This window comes from Scyliorhinus torazame, chromosome 13, assembly GCF_047496885.1.
Source record: "Scyliorhinus torazame isolate Kashiwa2021f chromosome 13, sScyTor2.1, whole genome shotgun sequence".
NCBI lineage: Eukaryota > Metazoa > Chordata > Chondrichthyes > Carcharhiniformes > Scyliorhinidae > Scyliorhinus > Scyliorhinus torazame.
The window spans coordinates 177389752-177408763 of NC_092719.1; the positions used below are offsets into that span (position 1 = coordinate 177389752).

General features: G+C 51.0%; 1 protein-coding gene across 1 annotated transcript in view; it reads right to left on the minus strand.

Annotated features, from left to right (window-relative positions):
- The window catches only part of cacna1db (calcium channel, voltage-dependent, L type, alpha 1D subunit, b), a 1216201-nt gene that overhangs the window by 405960 nt on the left and 791229 nt on the right, over nt 1-19012 (minus strand). Inside the window, exon 14 of the mRNA XM_072472487.1 lies at nt 2868-3093. Coding sequence (XP_072328588.1) covers nt 2868-3093 — 226 coding nt within the window. The remainder of the gene's footprint in view (nt 1-2867; nt 3094-19012) is intronic.

Genomic DNA, 19012 nt, shown 5'->3' on the forward strand with positions numbered 1-19012 from the left:
ACGCCGGAGTGAAACACTCCGGTTTTCACTCCGGCATCGGGACTTAGTCTCCCAATGGGAGAATTGCACCCTATATATTTCATAGAAAGCTGAATATTTTTAACCTCTGGGGCAAAATTCTCCTACCCGCCCCGCCACATTTCTGCGCCGACCGGCCGGCGGGAGTCTCCGTAACACCGGCCGGTCAATGGGGTTTCCCATTGTGGGGCACCCCCACGCCGTCGGGAAACCCCCGAGCGCCGGCAGAACGGAGACTCCCGCCGGCGGAGAATGACGCCCCTGATACTTAAGGGTTTATCTGCCAGTTGCAGTTGAGTATCAATTTAAATAAATGCTACTCTTTACTACAATCATTACCTTTCAATTTGCCTTTTGTACCATGACATTTTTTTCTTTTAATCTCTCCTACCCTCTACCCTATCCTAGACCATCCCGTTTATTCTTCCTTTCCCTTGTTTTGAAAACATCGCGGGCCGGATTCTCCAACCCCCGCTGAGTCGGAGAATCGCCGGGGGCAGCGCGAGTCCCAACCCGCCGCCCCGACACCGACTGCCGTATTCTCCGGCGCTCCCGGAAATTCTCCAGGCCCCGATGGGCCGAGCGGCCGTCTGTTTTTGGCCAGTCCCGCTGGCGTGAATCACTCAACTCACGTACCAGCGGGACCTGGCAGGTATGTCGGCGGGGGCGGTCCTCGGTGGGGGGTGGTGGGGGGGCGCAAGGTGGCCTGGCCCACGATCGGGACCCACGGATCTGCGGGCGGGTCTGTTCCGTGGGGCACTCCTTTCTTCCGTGCCAAAAATACGGCGTGCGGTCTGCGCATGAGCGAAACCATTCCGGTGGTTCCATGCATGCGCAAGATCACGCCGGCCCTTTCACGCATGCGCAAACTCTGGCCGGCCCTTCAGTGCCGGCTGGAGCGGCGCCAATCCCTCCGGCGTTCACCTAGCCCCCGAAAGTGTGTTGACACCAGAGTGGTTGGCGCCGGTTCTCCCACCGGCGTGGGGACTTAGTCCCCAGAAGGGCGAATCCCGGCCCACATTTCTACGTTCTTTCAGTTGTGAAGAAGTCATAGTCAACTCGAAATTTTAACTCTATTTCTCTCTCCACTGATGCTGCCAGAACTGCTGAGTATTTTTACTACTTTGTTTTTAATTATTAAGAATTAATATGCTATTATCCTAGTAAGATCCGAGATCCTTTTTTAAACAAAACTAGCCAATTGGCAGACTGCCAGCTCAAAGGATGTGTTTTGAACCACACAAAAACCTTGGAAATTGAAATTCAAAATTTGTGTTGCAATTGGAACAACGTTAAGAGAGACAGATAAATAATACTGGCACATTTGGAATAATTTTCAACTAAAGTGCTGAGTGGATGATCCATCTTGGCCTCCTCTGGAGGTCCCAGCATCACAGATATCATTCTTCAACCAATTTTGATTCATTTCACATGATATCAAGAAATGGCTAAAGGCACTGGATACTTAAAATGCTCTGGGCCCTGACATTTTTCCGACAATAGTCCTGAAGACTGTTACTCCAGAACTTGCCGCGCCTCTAGCCAAGCAGTTTCAGCAAGCAATAACCTTGGCATCCACCTGGCAATGTGGAAAATTGCACAGGTAGTCCTGTATACAAGAAACAGGACAAATCCAACCTGGCCAATTACCACCACATCAGTCTACTCGCAATCATAAGCAAAGTGATGGATGGGGTCATCAACAATGTTACCATGCGGCACTTACTTAGCAATAACCTGTTCGCAGTGCTCAGTTTGGGTTTCACCCAGGTCACTCAGCTCCTGACCTCATTGCAGCCTTGGTTCAGACCTGGACAAAAGAGCTGAATGCCAGAGATGAGGTGAGAGTAAGTGCCCTTGACATCAAGCATTTAACCAAGTGTGGCATCAAGGAGCCCTAGCAAAACTAGAGTCAATGAGAATTGGGGAGGAGAACTCTACACTGGTTGGAGTCATACTTGAACAAAGAAAGATGATTGTAGCTGTTGGAGGTCAATCATCTCAGCTCCAGGACATTCCTCGGGATAGTGTTCTAGGTAGCAGCAGGGAGGGTGGACGGTGGAGTGTTAGATATTTATTTGCTATGTGAATTCCTGTTTGCTCTCTTTTTGGTTGTGGTTGCATTTGATGTATATATATACAAATGCCTTAATAAAAACATTTTTTTAAAAAGGATAGTGTCCTAGGCCCAACCATCTTCAGTTACTTCATCAACGACCTTCTTTCCATCATAAGGTCAGAAGTGGGGATATTTGTAGATGACTTCACAATGTTCAGCACCATTTGCGACTCCACAGATACTAAAGCAGTTAAGGTCCAAATGCAGCAAGACCCGGACAATATCCAGGCTTGGGCTGACAAGTGGCAAATAATATTCATGTCACACAACTGCCAGGCAATGACCATCTCCAACAAGAGTGGATCCAACCATCACCCCTTGACATTCAATGGAATTACCATCATTGAATCCCCTACTATCAATGTCCTGGGATTACCATTACAGGACAAAGCAGCCCACTTGGTTGCTACCCCTTCCACAAACATTCAATCCATCCACCACTAACTAACATGGATAGCCATGTGTACCATCTACAACACGCACTGCAGGAACCTTAGGCAGCACCTTGGAAATCCATGACCACTACCATCAAGGACAAGAGCAGCAGATACTTGGGAACACCAGCACCTGGAGGTCCTCCTCCAAGTCGCTCACCATCCTGGCTTGGAAATATATTGCCGTTCCTTCACTGGTGCTGTGAAAATCCTGGAACTCCCTCCCTCACAGCACTGTAGAATAGAGCATGAAGTTTAATAATTAAGTAAAATAAGGTATATATTGTAAAGCTTACCTTGTCACTTTGAATATTCTTAGAAGCCGAACACATCTAAATACCGAGATTCCCAAAGGAGACATAATTTCGAACTCAACCAGGATGGTTTCAATGATTCCTCCACACACCACAAAGCAATCAAAGCGATTAAAGAGGGAAACAAAGTATGCTTGCAGGCCCAGGCTGTACATTTTTACTAACATCTCACATGTGAATAGAGCCAGTAGGACTTTATTTGCAATATCTGTAATACAATAGAAAGATAAAATAATATTTAAACATTATTGACATGGTAAAACTCTCAAAGTTAATCATTGCTCTTTTTCCAGTTGTCTGCTTCTAATCATTGCACAGCTGCTTTAATGTAATCTATTTAGTGGAAACTAATGCAGGATAAAGTGACTGGACCAATAAAATATCCAAGATGGCGCCGGAGCGAGGCGACTTCATGCAAGCTGTGCCCAGCATACTCTCTAATTCTATCTTTTACTCTCGTTCTATGCTTCTGAAACTTCATTCTAACTCTTTTTAACATTATATTCTGCAGTCTCTCTTTCCTTCCCTATGTACGGTATGAATTGTTTGTACAGCATGCAAGAAACAATACTTTTCACTGTATACTAATGTGGTGTTGGGTGTTCTAACACACAGAAGAGCCAACACAGTTGCATATGGTACAACACTTGTTTATTTAAACTTGCTATTTACAACTTGGTCTTTGCACTCTGCACGTGGGGGGCTCCCTGCTTGTGGTGTTTCAACAGCTCTTTCATGCTTCCTTCTCCCCAGACCTACTGACCTCCAGGTGTCGTGCTCGTGCTTTTTATGTGGTTGGTGTTCTTGTCTGTGATTGGTTGTGGTGTTGTGTACTCTGATTTGCCTGTTAGTGTGTCCATCATGATGTGTGTGTTTGAATATCATGACATCCCCCCTTTTTACAAAGATATGTGCCTACGTGGTAATAAATATGATCGTGACGTGAGTGCATCTAAGAGTGTGTGTGTGTCGTGTGCAGCATGTGTCTATGACGGAACTATGTACATGGGGCGATGTCGAGTGCGTCACATGAATCCAGTTGTACCATAACATAACAGAAATGCGAACGAGAGAAGAAGAAAAAAAAAATTTTGAACAGTTGTCCAGTCAGACGACATCTGGAACGATAAACAACAACAGGTTATCATGTAAAATTGTCCAACTTATTAAACATATGAACTGTATTATAAGTCCATTCTAATGGGTTTGCGACGAATTCGGGTTGACCGCCTTAAGGGTGGATCAAGAACCACCGGCTGCTGTGCAGGCATGGCCATGGGTGGCGATGGAAAGGGCGTGATGTGCGGCAGCTCCACAAAGTCATCCTCGGAAGCCTGTTGAGGATCTGGCGTGTTGTGTGGCTGTGAACGTGGAAGTCGGCGAAGGGCGCGCCGATTGCGGCGACGCACGGAACCATCCGGCATGCGAACCAGGAACGAGCGGGGAGCCACTTGTCGGAGGACTTCGGCCGGTGCTGACCAGCCACCATACGGTTGATGGACGCGTACTTTGTCTCCGGAGGACAGGGGGGGCAGGTCCGTCGCTCGTGTGTCGTACCGACCTTTCTGGCGATCACGCTGCAGTTGCATGTCCCGAAGAACCGCCTCATGGTCTGTTGTCGGTGCCAGGACGGAAGGTACCGTCGTCCTGAGGGAGCGACCCATTAGTAGCTGCGCTGGCGAGAGGCCCGTGGATAACGGGGCCGATCGATAGGCCAGCAAGGCAAGGTTAAAGTCCGATCCGGCATCAGCCGCCTTGCACAGGAGCCGCTTTGCGATGTGGACACCCTTTTCAGCCTTCCCGTTCGATTGTGGATGCAGAGGGCTGGATGTCACATGAGTGAAACCATATGCTGCGGCAAAGGACGACCATTCACGGCTGGCAAAACAAGGTCCATTGTCTGACATGACAGTCCTTGGAATGCCATGGCGAGCAAACGTTTCCTTGCAGGCCCCAATGACTGCGGACGACGTCAGATCATGGAGAGGCATGACTTCCGGGTAGTTTGAGAAGTAGTCTATAATAACAATGTAATCTCTGCCGAGCGCGTGAAATAGGTCAACACCCACCTTCGCCCAGGGGGACGTCACCATCTCGTGTGGTAGAAGTGTTTCCGGAGGTTGCGCCGGCTGAAACCTCTGACAGGTTGTGCAGTTGAGCACCATGTTGGCTATGTCTTCATTAATACCCGGCCAATATACCGCCGCCCGGGCCCTTCGTCTGCATTTTTCGACACCCAAGTGGCCTTCGTGTAGTTGACGAAGAATCATCTGGCGCACACTGTGTGGAATGACGATCCTATGCGATTTCATAAGGACCCCGTCTATATTGGTGAGATCATCTCGCACATTGTAAAACTGGGGGCACTGCCCTTTTAGCCACCCTTCCGTCATGTGGCGCATCACTCGCTGCAGCAGAGGGTCAGTCGCCGTCTCTGCGCGTATGTGGGCCAGACAAGGATCATCAGCTGGCATATTTGCTGCTGTCAGAGTCACGTGTGCCTCAATTTGACGCACGAACCCCTCCGCATCTGGTGGTGTGCTCACTGCTCGGGAAAGAGTGTCCGCCACTATGAGTTCCTTCCCCGGAGTGTAGATCAGTTCAAAATCGTACCTCCTGAGTTTGAGTAAGATGCGCTGGAGGCGAGGAGTCATGTCGTTCAGGTCTTTGTTAATGATGTTGACCAGGGGGCGGTGGTCAGTTTCGACCGTGAATCGTGGCAGGCCATACACATAGTCGTGGAACTTGTCCAGTCCAGTTAACAAGCCCAGGCATTCTTTTTCGATTTGCGCATAGCGCTGTTCGGTAGGGGTCATGGCTCGTGAGGCATACGCAACCGGGGCCCATGATGACGTGCTGTCTTTTTGCAGGAGTACCGCTCCAATACCAGATTGGCTGGCGTCTGTTGAGATCTTTGTAGGGCGAGTCGCGTCAAAGAAGGCCAGCACTGGTGCCGTGACCAGTTTGTGCTTGAGCTCCTCCCATTCCTGCTGATGCGACTGGTGCCAGTTGAATTCCGTCGATTTTTTTACGAGATGGCGCATGTTTGTTGTATGAGAAGCCAGGTTGGGAATGAACTTCCCAAGGAAGTTGACCATGCCCAGGAATCTTAAGACAGCCTTCTTGTCAGCCGGTCGTGGCATGGCTGTGATGGCGCTAACCTTGTCTGCATCGGGACGGACCCCGGACCTTGAGATGTGGTCCCCGAGGAATTTCAGCTCCGTCTGGCCGAAAGCACACTTCGCACGGTTGAGACGCAGGCCATTTTGCCGTATGCGGGTGAAGACACGTCGAAGACGATGCATGTGTTCCTGCGGAGTGGTGGACCAAATGATGATATCGTCCACATATACACGTACCCCTTCGATGCCTTCCATCATCTGCTCCATAATGCGGTGGAATACTTCAGATGCCGAAATGATGCCGAATGGCATCCGGTTGTAGCAGAATCTGCCAAAAGGGGTGTTGAATGTGCATAGTCTTCGGCTGGCCGGGTCCAGTTGGATCTGCCAGAATCCTTTGGACGCATCCAATTTAGTGAATATGTTGGCTCGCGCCATCTCGCTGGTGAGGTCTTCTCGTTTTGGGATGGGATAGTGTTCCCGCATGATGTTGTTGTTCAGATCTTTTGGATCTATACATATACGGAGCTCGCCAGAGGGCTTCTTTACACAGACCATGGAGCTGACCCATGGCGTGGGCTCCGTGACCTTGGATAGGACCCCTTGGTCCTGAAGAATCTGCAGTTGTGCCTTGAGGCGGTCTTTGAGAGGCGCAGGAACCCTGCGAGGTGCGTGAACGACAGGGATGGCGTCCGGTCTGAGTCGAATCTTGTACGTGTGTGGCAATGTCCCCATGCCTTCAAAAACCTCCTGGTTGTGAGCGAGGAGGGAATGGAGATTCGCGTGGAACTCAGCATCCGGGAAGTCGGATATCTCATCTGGAGAGAGAGACATGATGCGCTGTACCAGGTGAAGGACCTTACACGCTTGTGCGCCCAGTAACGAGTCCTTTGATGAGCCCACAACTTCGAAGGGGAGTGTGGCCGTGTACCTCTTGTGAGTCACCTGTAGCTGGCAAGATCCTACGGACGGGATAACGTTCCCGTTATAGTCAACCATCTTAAGCCGGGATGGTGTGATGAGTGGTTTGACCTTCATGGCCTGGACTGCAGAGTAAGCAATCAGGTTGGCGGATGCGCCGGTGTCCAGACGGAAGGCGACGCGCGATCGGTTGACCGTCAGGGTGGCACACCACTCATCGTCTGGATTGATGGCATTGACCTTATTGACATCAATGACGGCAACTCTGAAGTCATCCTGGTCATCTGCATCACTTAACTGGAAGTCTTGATGCGTGGGCTGGACGGTCCTGACTCGTGTGCGAGGTTGTCGAGGATGCGCCGGATCCATGGGTTGAGCCGCACGACAGCGGGCTGCGTAGTGGCCTATCATGGCACATCTGTTGCACTGTTGGTATTTTGCAGGACATTGCCCTTTTAAGTGTAGACCTCCACACTTGCTGCACGTCATGACGTCACGGCGTTCGTTGCGCCACTGCGCATGCGCAGTGCGATCTTGCGGTGGGCGCGCCTGCGCAGTGCGTCCCTCGTTGTGGCCGTTATTCTTGGCGCGCACCTGCGCGGGAGACCGCGAAAAGCGCGGGAAGCGGCCGCTGTCGTCCGGGCCGTGGGGCGGGAAGAAATCGACGGCCTGGATGCGTTCAACGTCGTGGGCGGCCTGGCTTGCCGATTCGACGGCTGGGGACCCCCTCCGTGCCAACTCGGACGCCTGAAATCGGGCAAAACGGCAGGTCGCATTTTCATGGAGGACACAGGCTTCCACAGCAGACGCTAAGGTGAGGCTCTTTATTTTAAGAAGCTGCTGGCGTAGGCCACTGGAGGCAACGCCAAAAACAATCTGGTCCCTGATCATGGACTCTGTGGTGGTGCCGTAACCGCAGGACTGCGCTAGAATCCGGAGGTGCGTCAAAAAGGGTTGAAAAAGCTCCTCCTTACCTTGCAGGCGTTGCTGAAAGATGTATCTTTCGAAAGTTTCGTTTACTTCAGTTTGAAAGTGCTGGTCCATTTTGAGGATGACCGTGTCATATTTGGCCTGGTTTTCGCCTTCCTCGAACACCAGTGAATTAAAGACATCATTTGGGTGGGGGCCTGCGTAGAAGAGGAGCATTGCAATCTTCGAATCATCCGAGACATTCTGTTTTTCGGTGGCACGGATGTACAGGTCAAATCGCTGCCTGTAGAGCTTCCAGTTGGTGCCTAGGTTCCCCGTGACTTGCATCGGCTGCGGTTTGCCGGTGTGGTCCATGTCCAGAATGGCAGGTTGGTAGGCAGGTATCGATCCACTCCTGTACCATGTGGTGTTGGGTGTTCTAACACACAGAAGAGCCAACACAGTTGCATATGGTACAACACTTGTTTATTTAAACTTGCTATTTACAACTTGGTCTTTGCACTCTGCACGTGGGGGGCTCCCTGCTTGTGGTGTTTCAACAGCTCTTTCATGCTTCCTTCTCCCCAGACCTACTGACCTCCAGGTGTCGTGCTCGTGCTTTTTATGTGGTTGGTGTTCTTGTCTGTGATTGGTTGTGGTGTTGTGTACTCTGATTTGCCTGTTAGTGTGTCCATCATGATGTGTGTGTTTGAATATCATGACAACTAATACATGTGACAATAATAAATCAAATCAAATAATAAATAATTTAACATGTAATACATCTCCAGAAAATAATGTGCAAAGTATCTCCAGAAACAGTAACTGCAAAAAAAGTTTTAAAATAAATAAATAAATCTACATAAAACCTTCTGCATATGTTCACAAAAATAAAAATGGCACCATTAATGATATTTCAAATGCTGTATTAGAATTGCTAAGAAATGCTGAAGATTGAAGACAGAAAAATAGTGTTGAGTAAAGCAGCCAAGAAACTGAAATGATGCGCTCGTTAAGGATGGGCTGGGAGGCAGGAAAAATAACATGGGAAGGCAAGGGGAGAGAAGACATCCCATCTTCATGCCACAATTCTGTTTGCCAGTGATGGAAAAGCTGGCAGCTTGGCCACCCACTGGGAAGCCAACTGAATCTCTTAAGTAGGCAATTATAGGGTGCTTCCCATCTCCAGGGACATTTTGCCCACATTGAGGGCCCTGCTATTACCTGGTGGTCTCCAGTGAGTTCCAGGCCAGAGGTGGGCCCTTCTTTATGAGCACTCCATGACCCATGAAGAGCTCTCTTCTGGCACAGCCGTTGTCTCATGGTCCCCGACACCTGGCTCCTACCTCACCTGATTACCAGAGCTTTTCTGCCTAGGCCTGGCTTCCCTCCAACCCGACTTGCCTTGAGAACCATGGTAAAGTTGTGGCACAGAAATAGACCATTCAGTCCATCGTATCTGCGCCAGCTGAAATAAATTAGCTACCCATTTTTATCACACCTTTCAGAACCCAAACTGTAGCCTTGCAGGTGTATATCCAGGTACCTTTTAAATGAATTGATGTTTTCTGCCTCAACCACCAATCCGGGCATTGAATTCCAGACACCTACCACTCTTTGGGTGAAAAGAATTTTCCAAATATCTCCCTCATCCTTCTACCATCACCTTAAATCTGTGCCCCTGATAACTGATCACTCCACTAGGAGAAACAAGACTTCCCTCTCTCCTCGGCAGACCCCTCAATTTAGTACATCCCAATCAAGCCACCCCTCAGCCTCCTGTGTTCTAATGAAAACAACCATAGCCTACCTAATCTTTCCTCATAGCTGCAATTATCCAGCCCTGGCAACATTCTTGTAAATCTCCTCTGTACTCTCTCCAGAGCAATGATGTCCTTCCTATAATGTGTGACCAGAACTGTATGCAAAACTCCAGCTGTGAACTAACTAGCGTTTTATATAGTTCCAGCATTACATCCCATCATTTGTATTCTATATATCATGCAACGCAGGAAATCATTCTATGTGCCTTCTTTACCACCTTATCAAGCTGCCCTGTCACCAGGGACTTGTGGGCATGCTCTCTAAGGTCTCTCACTTCCTAAATCCCGCTCAATATCCTCCTGTTGGTTGAGTATTTAACTGCTTTGTTTGCCCTCTCAAAATGCATTACCGCACACATCTCTGTATTGAATTCCATTTGCCACTTTTCCGCTCACTCAACCAAACCATTGATATCATTCTGGAGTCGACAGCTATCCTTTTCACTATCCAATACACAGCCAATTTTTGTGTCACGTGCAATTTTTCTAATCACGCCTCCACGTTCAAGTCCAATTCATTAATATATAACATAAACAGCAGGGAACCCAACACTGAGCCCTGTGGAACGCCACTGGAAACCGCTTTTTATTTTGTGATCATTCCCCTTTGTTTCCTGTCATTGCACCAATTTTTGATCCATCCACCACATTCTCCTCTATTCCACGAGGTTTTGCATTTCTCAAGTCTGCAATGTGGGACCTTGTCAAATGCCACACTAAAATCCATGTAGACCACATTGACTGTACTACCTCATCAATCCTTGTTAGTTCCTCAAAAAATTCAATTAAGTTAGTAAGGCATGACTTTCCCTTGAGAAAACCATGCTGACTATCCTTAATTAATCCTTGCCTTTCTTAGTGACAGTTTATTCTGGCTCTCAGAATTGATTCTAATAATTAGTCTACCACCGAAGTCAGGCTGACTGGTCTATAATTATTTGGCCTATCCCTCGCACCCTTTTTTCAACAATGGTACAAGGTTCACAGACCTCTAATCCTCTGGTACCTCGCCTGTATCTAGTGAGGATTGAAAAATGATAGCATTCATTATTTCTTCCCTTGGTTCCTTTAACAGCCTGGGATACAATCCATCCAGCACTGATGATTTATCCATCATCAAAGATGTCAGTCCCTCCAGTACTTGTTCTCCTTATGCTTATTATATCTAATATTTCACATTCCTCCTCATTAACAAGAATGTCAGCATCATCCCTCTCTTTTCTAAGCAGTGACAAAGTATTCATTAAGAATCCTGCCCACATGTTCTGCATCAATGCATAAGTTATCTTGTACAACCCTTATAGTCCCTACCGTTTCCTTTCTTTGAGAATGCCCAGCCATTGATGCAATCTCTCCATGCAGGTATGCTGCCATCCTTAAATGGACAGTGATCCCCACATCTGCTACTTAATTGACTGCCACCAGCAATGTTTACTCAGGTCCTGCCACTGGCTGAAACAGGGTCACTTTCCACTTTCAGCTCCACCAACTTTCACATAATTCAGCCTTATAGGTGGAATTTGGACTGAATTGACCAACTCACAGTGGGAAGGCCAGTAGCTGGTGAACAACCCTTTTGCAATTGAACTGTGCTTTACCTTGGCTCTTTACAGAGACACAGCATGAGCTTCCCACTTCCGGGTTTCCCAGATAATCAGTGAGGGCAGATGGATTGACTGGAATTGTCACAGGAAAGATTTTTGGTTAAAGGAATGGCTGCAGCTTTTCAGTTTGTTATGAAGGCTTCCCAGCTTGTTAACTTCCTAAAGAAGCACTCTCATTGTGCTATTGCCTGGTTGACCCTAGTGAGTTGCCGACAGTTTGGGAAACTCATCCGCTGGCTGTTAAAGCCAAAATGCTGGATTAACTTCAAAGTTACTGACCTATTAGCATATTGTAATGAGTTACCCCGACAGCTGCATGGGATTCTCTGCTATCCTGCATACCCGGCCAGGTTAAACCTCCCGGAAGTGGGCAGGGTCATGTCAGGCTTGACATCAAATTTCAGGGCCTTGACCACCCAACATCCTCCTGCACACATTTAAACCCATTTCCTCTTGACAGTTAACATTCTCAGTTTCTTACTAGCGGTCGTGACATGTTAAAGATAAGATGTTACTAAAAATGGGGGTGGAGGAGGGGTGAATGCCCTGAAAAGCGGATAAACAGAACTATTTCAGATTAATTACATGCATGACATTACACATTGAATAAAACATAAATGAGGTCAACTTATTTAATGGTGCTGAGCTAGCTAGGAGGTGGTTTGAAATAGCCTGGGTAGTAACAGTGTCCATAATACTTGCTACTCACAATGACTGCTCATTGCAAGTAGCAATTGATAAGTTGTAGGATTCGGAACAATGCTGCAATCTCAGTCGTGTTTCAGACAGATATCATCATGCTCAAACAAAGTAACAGTCTGATAGGGTCACCCGTCTACAATATTCACTCTGTTAACAGTACAAGAAAAGGCCACAAGTTTGAAACCTGTCTTTCAGTCTTTTCATAATAATAATAATCACTTATTGTCACAAGTAGGCTTCAATGAAATTACTGTGAAAAGTCCCTAGTCGCCACATTCCTGCACCTGTTCAGGTCCTGAGAGATGCGCATGTGGTAGTAGAGGTATTACAGTACCTGGTATTACCATAGATTACCATAGAATTTACAGTGCAGAAGGAGGCCATTCGGCCCATCGAGTGTGCACCGGCTCTTGGAAAGAGCACCCTACTCAAGGTCAACACCTCCACCCCATCCCCATAACCCAGTAACCCCACCCAACACTATGGGCAATTTTGGACACTAAGGGCAATTTATCATGGCCAATCCACCTAACCTGCACATCTTTGGACTGTGGGAGGAAACCGGAGCACCCGGAGGAAACCCACGCACACACGGGGAGGATGTGCAGACTCCGCACAGACAGTGACCCAAGTCGGAATCGAACCTGGGACCCTGGAGCTGTGAAGCAATTGTGCTATCCACAATGCTACCGTGCTGCCCACCACTGGTGGAAACTGTATGCTTTCCTTTGGTTAAGATGTATGGTAGCCCCGCCCTACTAGGCGGGGTATAAGAGCCTGTGCCGCCCCAGCAGTCGTCATTCTGTACCTGAGGTGCTGGGGGAAACATCTAGCTTATTAAAGCCTTCAGTTGGACTACAACCTCGCTTTAGTGGTCATTGATTGTGCATCAATTTAATAAGCTCGTTTTTGAAAAAAAGGATGGAGCTCCGAATCAAGCCGGAGTGTCTGCAACTCAGCCCGCGGCGAACCCAGCGGCAACCTTCAAGCACTGGCTGGCGTGCTTTAGAGGGGATCTCGGGACGGCCGAAAACACACCCACGGGAGAACAGAAAATGCAAGTCCTGCATTCAAGGGTGAGCCCGGAGATTTACACCCTCATTGAGGAAGCGGAAGACTTCGATGCAGCAATAGAGCTGCTAAAAGGACATTATATTCGCTCGGTAAACCAGGTCTACGCCCGGCACCTGCTAGCAACGAGGCGACAATCCCCTGGGAATCGCTGGAAGAATTCTACCGTGCACTCCTGGTGTTGGGGAGAAACTGCAGCTGCCCGCAAGTTTCAGCAAGCGAACACACTGAACTCTTGGTCCGGGTCGCTTTCGTGGCAGGTATGCTATCCTCACAAATCCGCCAGCGACTGCTAGAAAAAGACACTCTAGGTCTCAAGGATGCATGAGCTCTTGCAGGCTCCCTGGATGTGGCCTCCAGAAACGCCCGTGTTTACGTTCCCGACCGCGCGGCAGCCCCCTGGGGAGCGTGGAACCACTCCGCAGCCGACCCCGAGACATCCCCCATCCCCCCTCAAGCCTGTGCTGCAAGGCGGCCTGGCAACCCCGGGGGCCCCGCTGCCACTTTTGCGGGCAGGCCAAGCACCCCCGCCAGCGCTGCCCGGCCCGCGCATCCACCTTCAAGGGATGCGGCAAAAAGGGCCATTTCGTGGGGGTATGCCAGGCCCGTGCAGTTGCCGCGGTCTCCGGCGGCGAATGCGGACCGCCACCTCAAACCTCTCCACCGTCCCCGTGCGGCCAGTGGTCGCCGCCATCTTCCTACTCCAGGGCCACGTGCGGCCCCGGGCGCCGCCATCTTGTCCCGCGGACGCCACGTTAGAGGGATGGGCGCCGCCATTTTGTGCACCCCCAGCCATGTACGCCCAATGGGAGCCGCCATCTTGGATGAACCCCCAGGACCCCAGCTCGGCTGACCACACACTGCCCGAAGAGAGCACTCAACTGCTGCGATTAGCCTCGGTGACTCTGGATCAGTCCCGGCCTCGAACACTCTCAACTGCTACAACGACTGTATTTATCAACGGGCACGAGACGTCCTGCCTAATCGACTCTGGGAGCACGGAGAGCTTCATACACCCGACACGGTAAGGCACTGTTCTCTCCTCGTCCACCCCGTTAATCAAAAAATCTCCCTGGCCTCCAGTTCCCACTCAGTGGAGATAAAGGGGTTTTGTGTAGCAAACCTCACAGTCCAGGGAAGGGAGTTCAAAAATTACCGTCTCTACGTCGTGCCCCACCTCTGCGCGGCCACACTCCTAGGTTTAGACTTCCAGTGTAACCTCCAAAGTCTAACCTTCAAATACGGCGTATATATCACTGTCTGCGGCCTCGCGACCCTTAAGGTCGACCCGACTTCCCTGTTTGCAAACCTCACCCCGGATTGCAAACCCGTCGCCACCAGGAGCAGACGGTACAGTGCTCAGGACCGGATCTTTATTAGGTCAGAGGTCCAAAGGCTACTGAGGGAAGGAGTCATTGAAGCCAGCAACAGTCCCTGGAGAGCTCAAGTAGTGGTGGTAAAGACTGGGGAGAAGCATAGGATGGTCATCGACTACAGTCAGACCATCAACAGGTTTACGCAGCTGGACGCGTACCCTCTTCCCCGCATATCCGACCCGGTAAACAGGATTGCGCATTACAAGGTCTTCTCCACGGTGGATCTTAAGTCCGCCTACCACCAGCTCCCCATCCGCACTAGTGACCGCAAATACACTGCCTTCGAGGCAGATGGGCGGCTCTACCACTTCTTAAGGGTTCCCTTCGGTGTCACCAACGGGGTCTCGGTCTTCCAGCGCGAGATGGACCGAATGGTTGACCGGTACGGTTTACGGGCAACGTTCCCGTATCTCGATAATGTCACCATCTGCGGCCACGACCAGCAGGACCACGACACCAACCTCCGAAAATTCCTCCAGACCGCAAAAATCCATAACCTTACATACAAGAAGGATATATGCGTGTTTAGCACCGACCACCTAGCCATCCTCGGCTACGTAGTGCGAAATGGAGTTATAGGCCCCGACCCTGAACGCATGCGCCCCCTTATGGAGTTCCCCCTCCCTCACTGCTCCAAGGCCCTGAAGCGCTGCCTAGGGTTTTTCAGTTACTACGCCCAGTGGGTCTCCAACTATGCGGACAAGGCCCGTCCCCTGATCCAATCCACAGCTTTTCTCCTGTCGATAGAGGCCCGCTAGGCCTTCAGCCGCATCAAAGCAGACATTGCAAAGGCCACGATGCACGCCATCGACGAGTGCCTCCCCTTCCAGGTCGAGAGCGACGCATCTGGTGTAGCTCTGGCGGCCACCCTCAACCAAGCGGGCAGACCCGTGGCCTTCTTCTCACATACCCTCCATGCTTCCAAAATCCGCCACTCCTCAGTCGAAAAGGAGGCCCAGGCCATAGTAGAAGCTGTGCGACATTGGAGGCATTACCTGGCCGGCAGGAGACTCACTCTCCTCACTGACCAACGGTCGGTTGCTTTCATGTTCAATAATGCACAGCGGGGCAAGATAAAAAACGATAAGATCTTGCGGTGGAGGATCGAACTCTCCACCTACAACTACAAGATCTTGTATCGTCCCGGGAAGCTAAACGAGTCTCCTGACGCCCTGTCCCGCGGCACATGTGCCACCGCACAAGTGGACCACCTCCGAGCCCTCCACGAGGACCTCTGCCACCCGGAGCACCATTGGTGGAAACTGTATGCTTTCTATTGGTTAAGATGTATGGTAGCTCCGCCCTGCAAGGCGGGGTATAAGAGCCCGTGCCGCCCCAGCAGCCTTCATTCTGTACCTGAGCTGCTGGGGGAAACATCTAGCTTATTAAAGCCTTCAGTTGGACTACAACCTCGCTTTAGTGGTCTTTGATCGTGCATCAGCGCCCTTCACCTGCCCCAGGCTGGAAGAGACCCACACGTGGGACAACTGTAAGCATCCTGGAATTCCCCCACTAACACCACTGTGGGTGCACCTACACACCAAAGGGATTGCGGCAGTTTGAGAAGGCAGCCCACTACCACCTTCTCGAGGGGCCGATTGGAGATGGGCAATAAATGCTGGGCCAACATCCCGAAATCCACATCCCTTGGATGAGCAAGTCAAAGGTCAGAGCGAAGACTTCCCCAACAGAGAGGGCAGTATAACAAAATCTCACGTCTGAGAGAGGACCAGAGGCTGCCCTACCCTTTGAGGGAGAGCTGACTGGTGGTGATTTAACCTGAGGGTCATCACACCTCAGGCAAGGGGCCAGGTTGAGAAGGCAGGGCCTCCACGATAGGTGAGAGCACCGACCAGTCAGTCGATGTACCCTGTGCAAGCCATCTGCAAAGGGCGGTGTGATGTTCCTTGTGGAGTCCCTCAAGGTGGCTAAAAGTCGTAGTGCTGACAAAGAACATCAAGCTATGTATTTCTGTGGTAGTCTGTGTTAGGAGGATTAGGGTACCTAGCAATGCCGGAATACCATTGGTGGAGAATGTACTTGTTCCATTGGATAAGCTTGCATATTAGCTCCGCCTTGCAAGGTGGGGTATAGGAGCCCGTGCTGCCCCAGCAGCTTCCTTCTGTACCTGCACTGCTGGGGGAAACATCTAGCGTATTAAAGCCTTCAATTGTCTCCAATCTCGTTTCTGAGGTTATTGATTGTGCATCAATTTCAAACAGTGAAAAGTCCGTAGTCGCCACATTCCGGCGCCTGTTTGGGGAGGCCGGTACGGAATTGAATCCGCACTGCTTGCCTTGTTCTGCATTACAAGCCAGCTGTTTAGCCCACTATGCTAAACCAGCCAGATTTAATAGGTGACAACTGGGATGGAACCCTATTGAGTTATATCATACTGAGTGGAATATAGAAGGAGTAAGTCTGAAGCATTACATTAAGTCTTATCATAACTGCAGGACAACGGGTCATAGGTAGAATAGGTAAAACAAATTAAGGGCTGTTGTCAGGAAGAAGTTCTTCACACATAAAGTGACCAACACACAAGGCTGGACTATGTGCTGAAATTATGCCACCGAGCCAAAAGGGAGAGACAGTCCATATTTGACTGGTGACAGGGCCCAGGGACACATGTCGTTGGGGTGGTTAAGTAAGTGCCTGTCAACAGAGCCATCATCCAATTCAGGACAATGACCCACCCCCATGAAGAGCTACCAGCCCAAATGGAGGGCTGGCAACTCAGCAGCGCAATCACTTGCAGTAGTCGTTGCTGAGACTGGAGCTGTGAGGAAAGGAAACCCCAATGGCCGATGACCATTGAAGAAAGGTAAATGAATGCTGGACCCAGACATATAAGACCCAAAAATAGTTTGGGGGGGGGGTAGAGCTTATGTGGCACCAGGGACCCTTGCCAAAACGCAGCCATAGCCACTGGAGGAACTCTATCGTGTGCCATGAAATGCCCAGAAATGAGGGGCGAAATTCTCCGTTATCGGCGGAAACTCCGCCGATCGGCGCAAAAAACGGCGCAAATCCCACTTGCGTCACGTCATAAAAATGGGCCGATAGTCTGCGGCCCGAAATGGGCTAGCAGCGACGTAACTATGTTCTATGTTCCAAGAGCCGGTGCAGACTCAAAGGGCCGAATGGCCTCCTTCTGCACTGTAAAGTCAATGATAATCTATGATAAATCTAGGACAAAGGTTCGGCACAACATCGTGGGCCGAAGGGCCTGTTCTGTGCTGTATTTTCTATGTTCTATGTAACGGGATCCGCGCTTGCGCAGTGGTTCACGCCGTGCAGCGTCATACGCGCTGCACGGCGTGACGGCTCATAAGGCCGCGCAGCTCCCCCCCACCCGACCGCAACACCCGACCGCAACACCCGACTTGATGGCTGGCCGTCGCTCAGCCCCGAGGTTCGAGTCACGCGATGTGGAGGCGCTCCTGGACGCGGTGGAGCAGAGGAGGGACGCCCTGTATCCCGGGCACGGCCGCAGAGTTGCCCCACACCACAGCCGGCGTCTGTGGAGGGAGGTGGCAGAGGCCATCACCGCTGTGGCCCTAACCCCACGGACAGGCACCCAGTGCCACAAGAAGGTGAACGACCTCGTCAGAGCAGGCAGGGTGAGCCTCCCCCATATCCCCCCCTCCCCATATCCCCCATATCCCCCCTCCCCCATATCCCCCCTCCCCCATATCCCCCCTCCCCCATATCCCCCCTCCCCATATCCCCCCTCCCCGATATCCCCCATATTCCCCCCTCCCCCATATCCCCCCCTCCCCCATATCCCCCCTCCCCCATATCCCCCCTCCCCCATATCCCCCATATCCCCAAGTGAATCCAGCCCTAACCTTAACCTCTGCAATGCACGCGCAACCGATGGCGTGCATTCATATACCTGCCTAACACTGTTGCCTTTTACCCCTGCCACCCCCCCCCCCCCCCCCCCCCCCCCACAGGAGAAGCGCGCACACAACAATAGGGAGCATGTGAGGACTGGAGGAGGGCCCGCTGATGAGAGGCCACTGACCGTACACGAGGAAAGGGCCCTGGAACTGGCTGGCGGACCTGAGGACCGGGAGGTTGCTGATGCAGAGGTCGGGGCCCCATGAGCAAGTGAGCCACCAACAGCCCGTCCCCATATCCCCCCTCCCCTATATCCCCCTCCCTGTATCACCTGATCACTGCCTGATGTCTAACCATGCATGCTTCATTGTGTATCGCAGGACCAAACGTCCAGGCACCCATCCCCGCAGATGCAGACCGCCCGCAGGATGCCCCTCGGAGACGGAGAGACCCGCACCCTCCAGCATGCGACGCCCGCAGGATGCCCCTCGGAGACCACGGGAGACGGAGAGACCCGCACCCTCCAGCATGCGACGCCCGCAGGATGCCCCTCGCACACCACGGGAGACGGAGAGACCTGGAGCAACAGGGAGACGACACCCCCGTCACGTGCGGGAGCGACCACCCAGCGATGAGGGGGGCAGCCACAGGCCCCCGTCACATCCGAGCCAGGACACCACTACCCAGGACACCATTATCCAGGACACCCCTACCCGGGACACCACTACCCAGGACACCCCTACCCGGGACAGC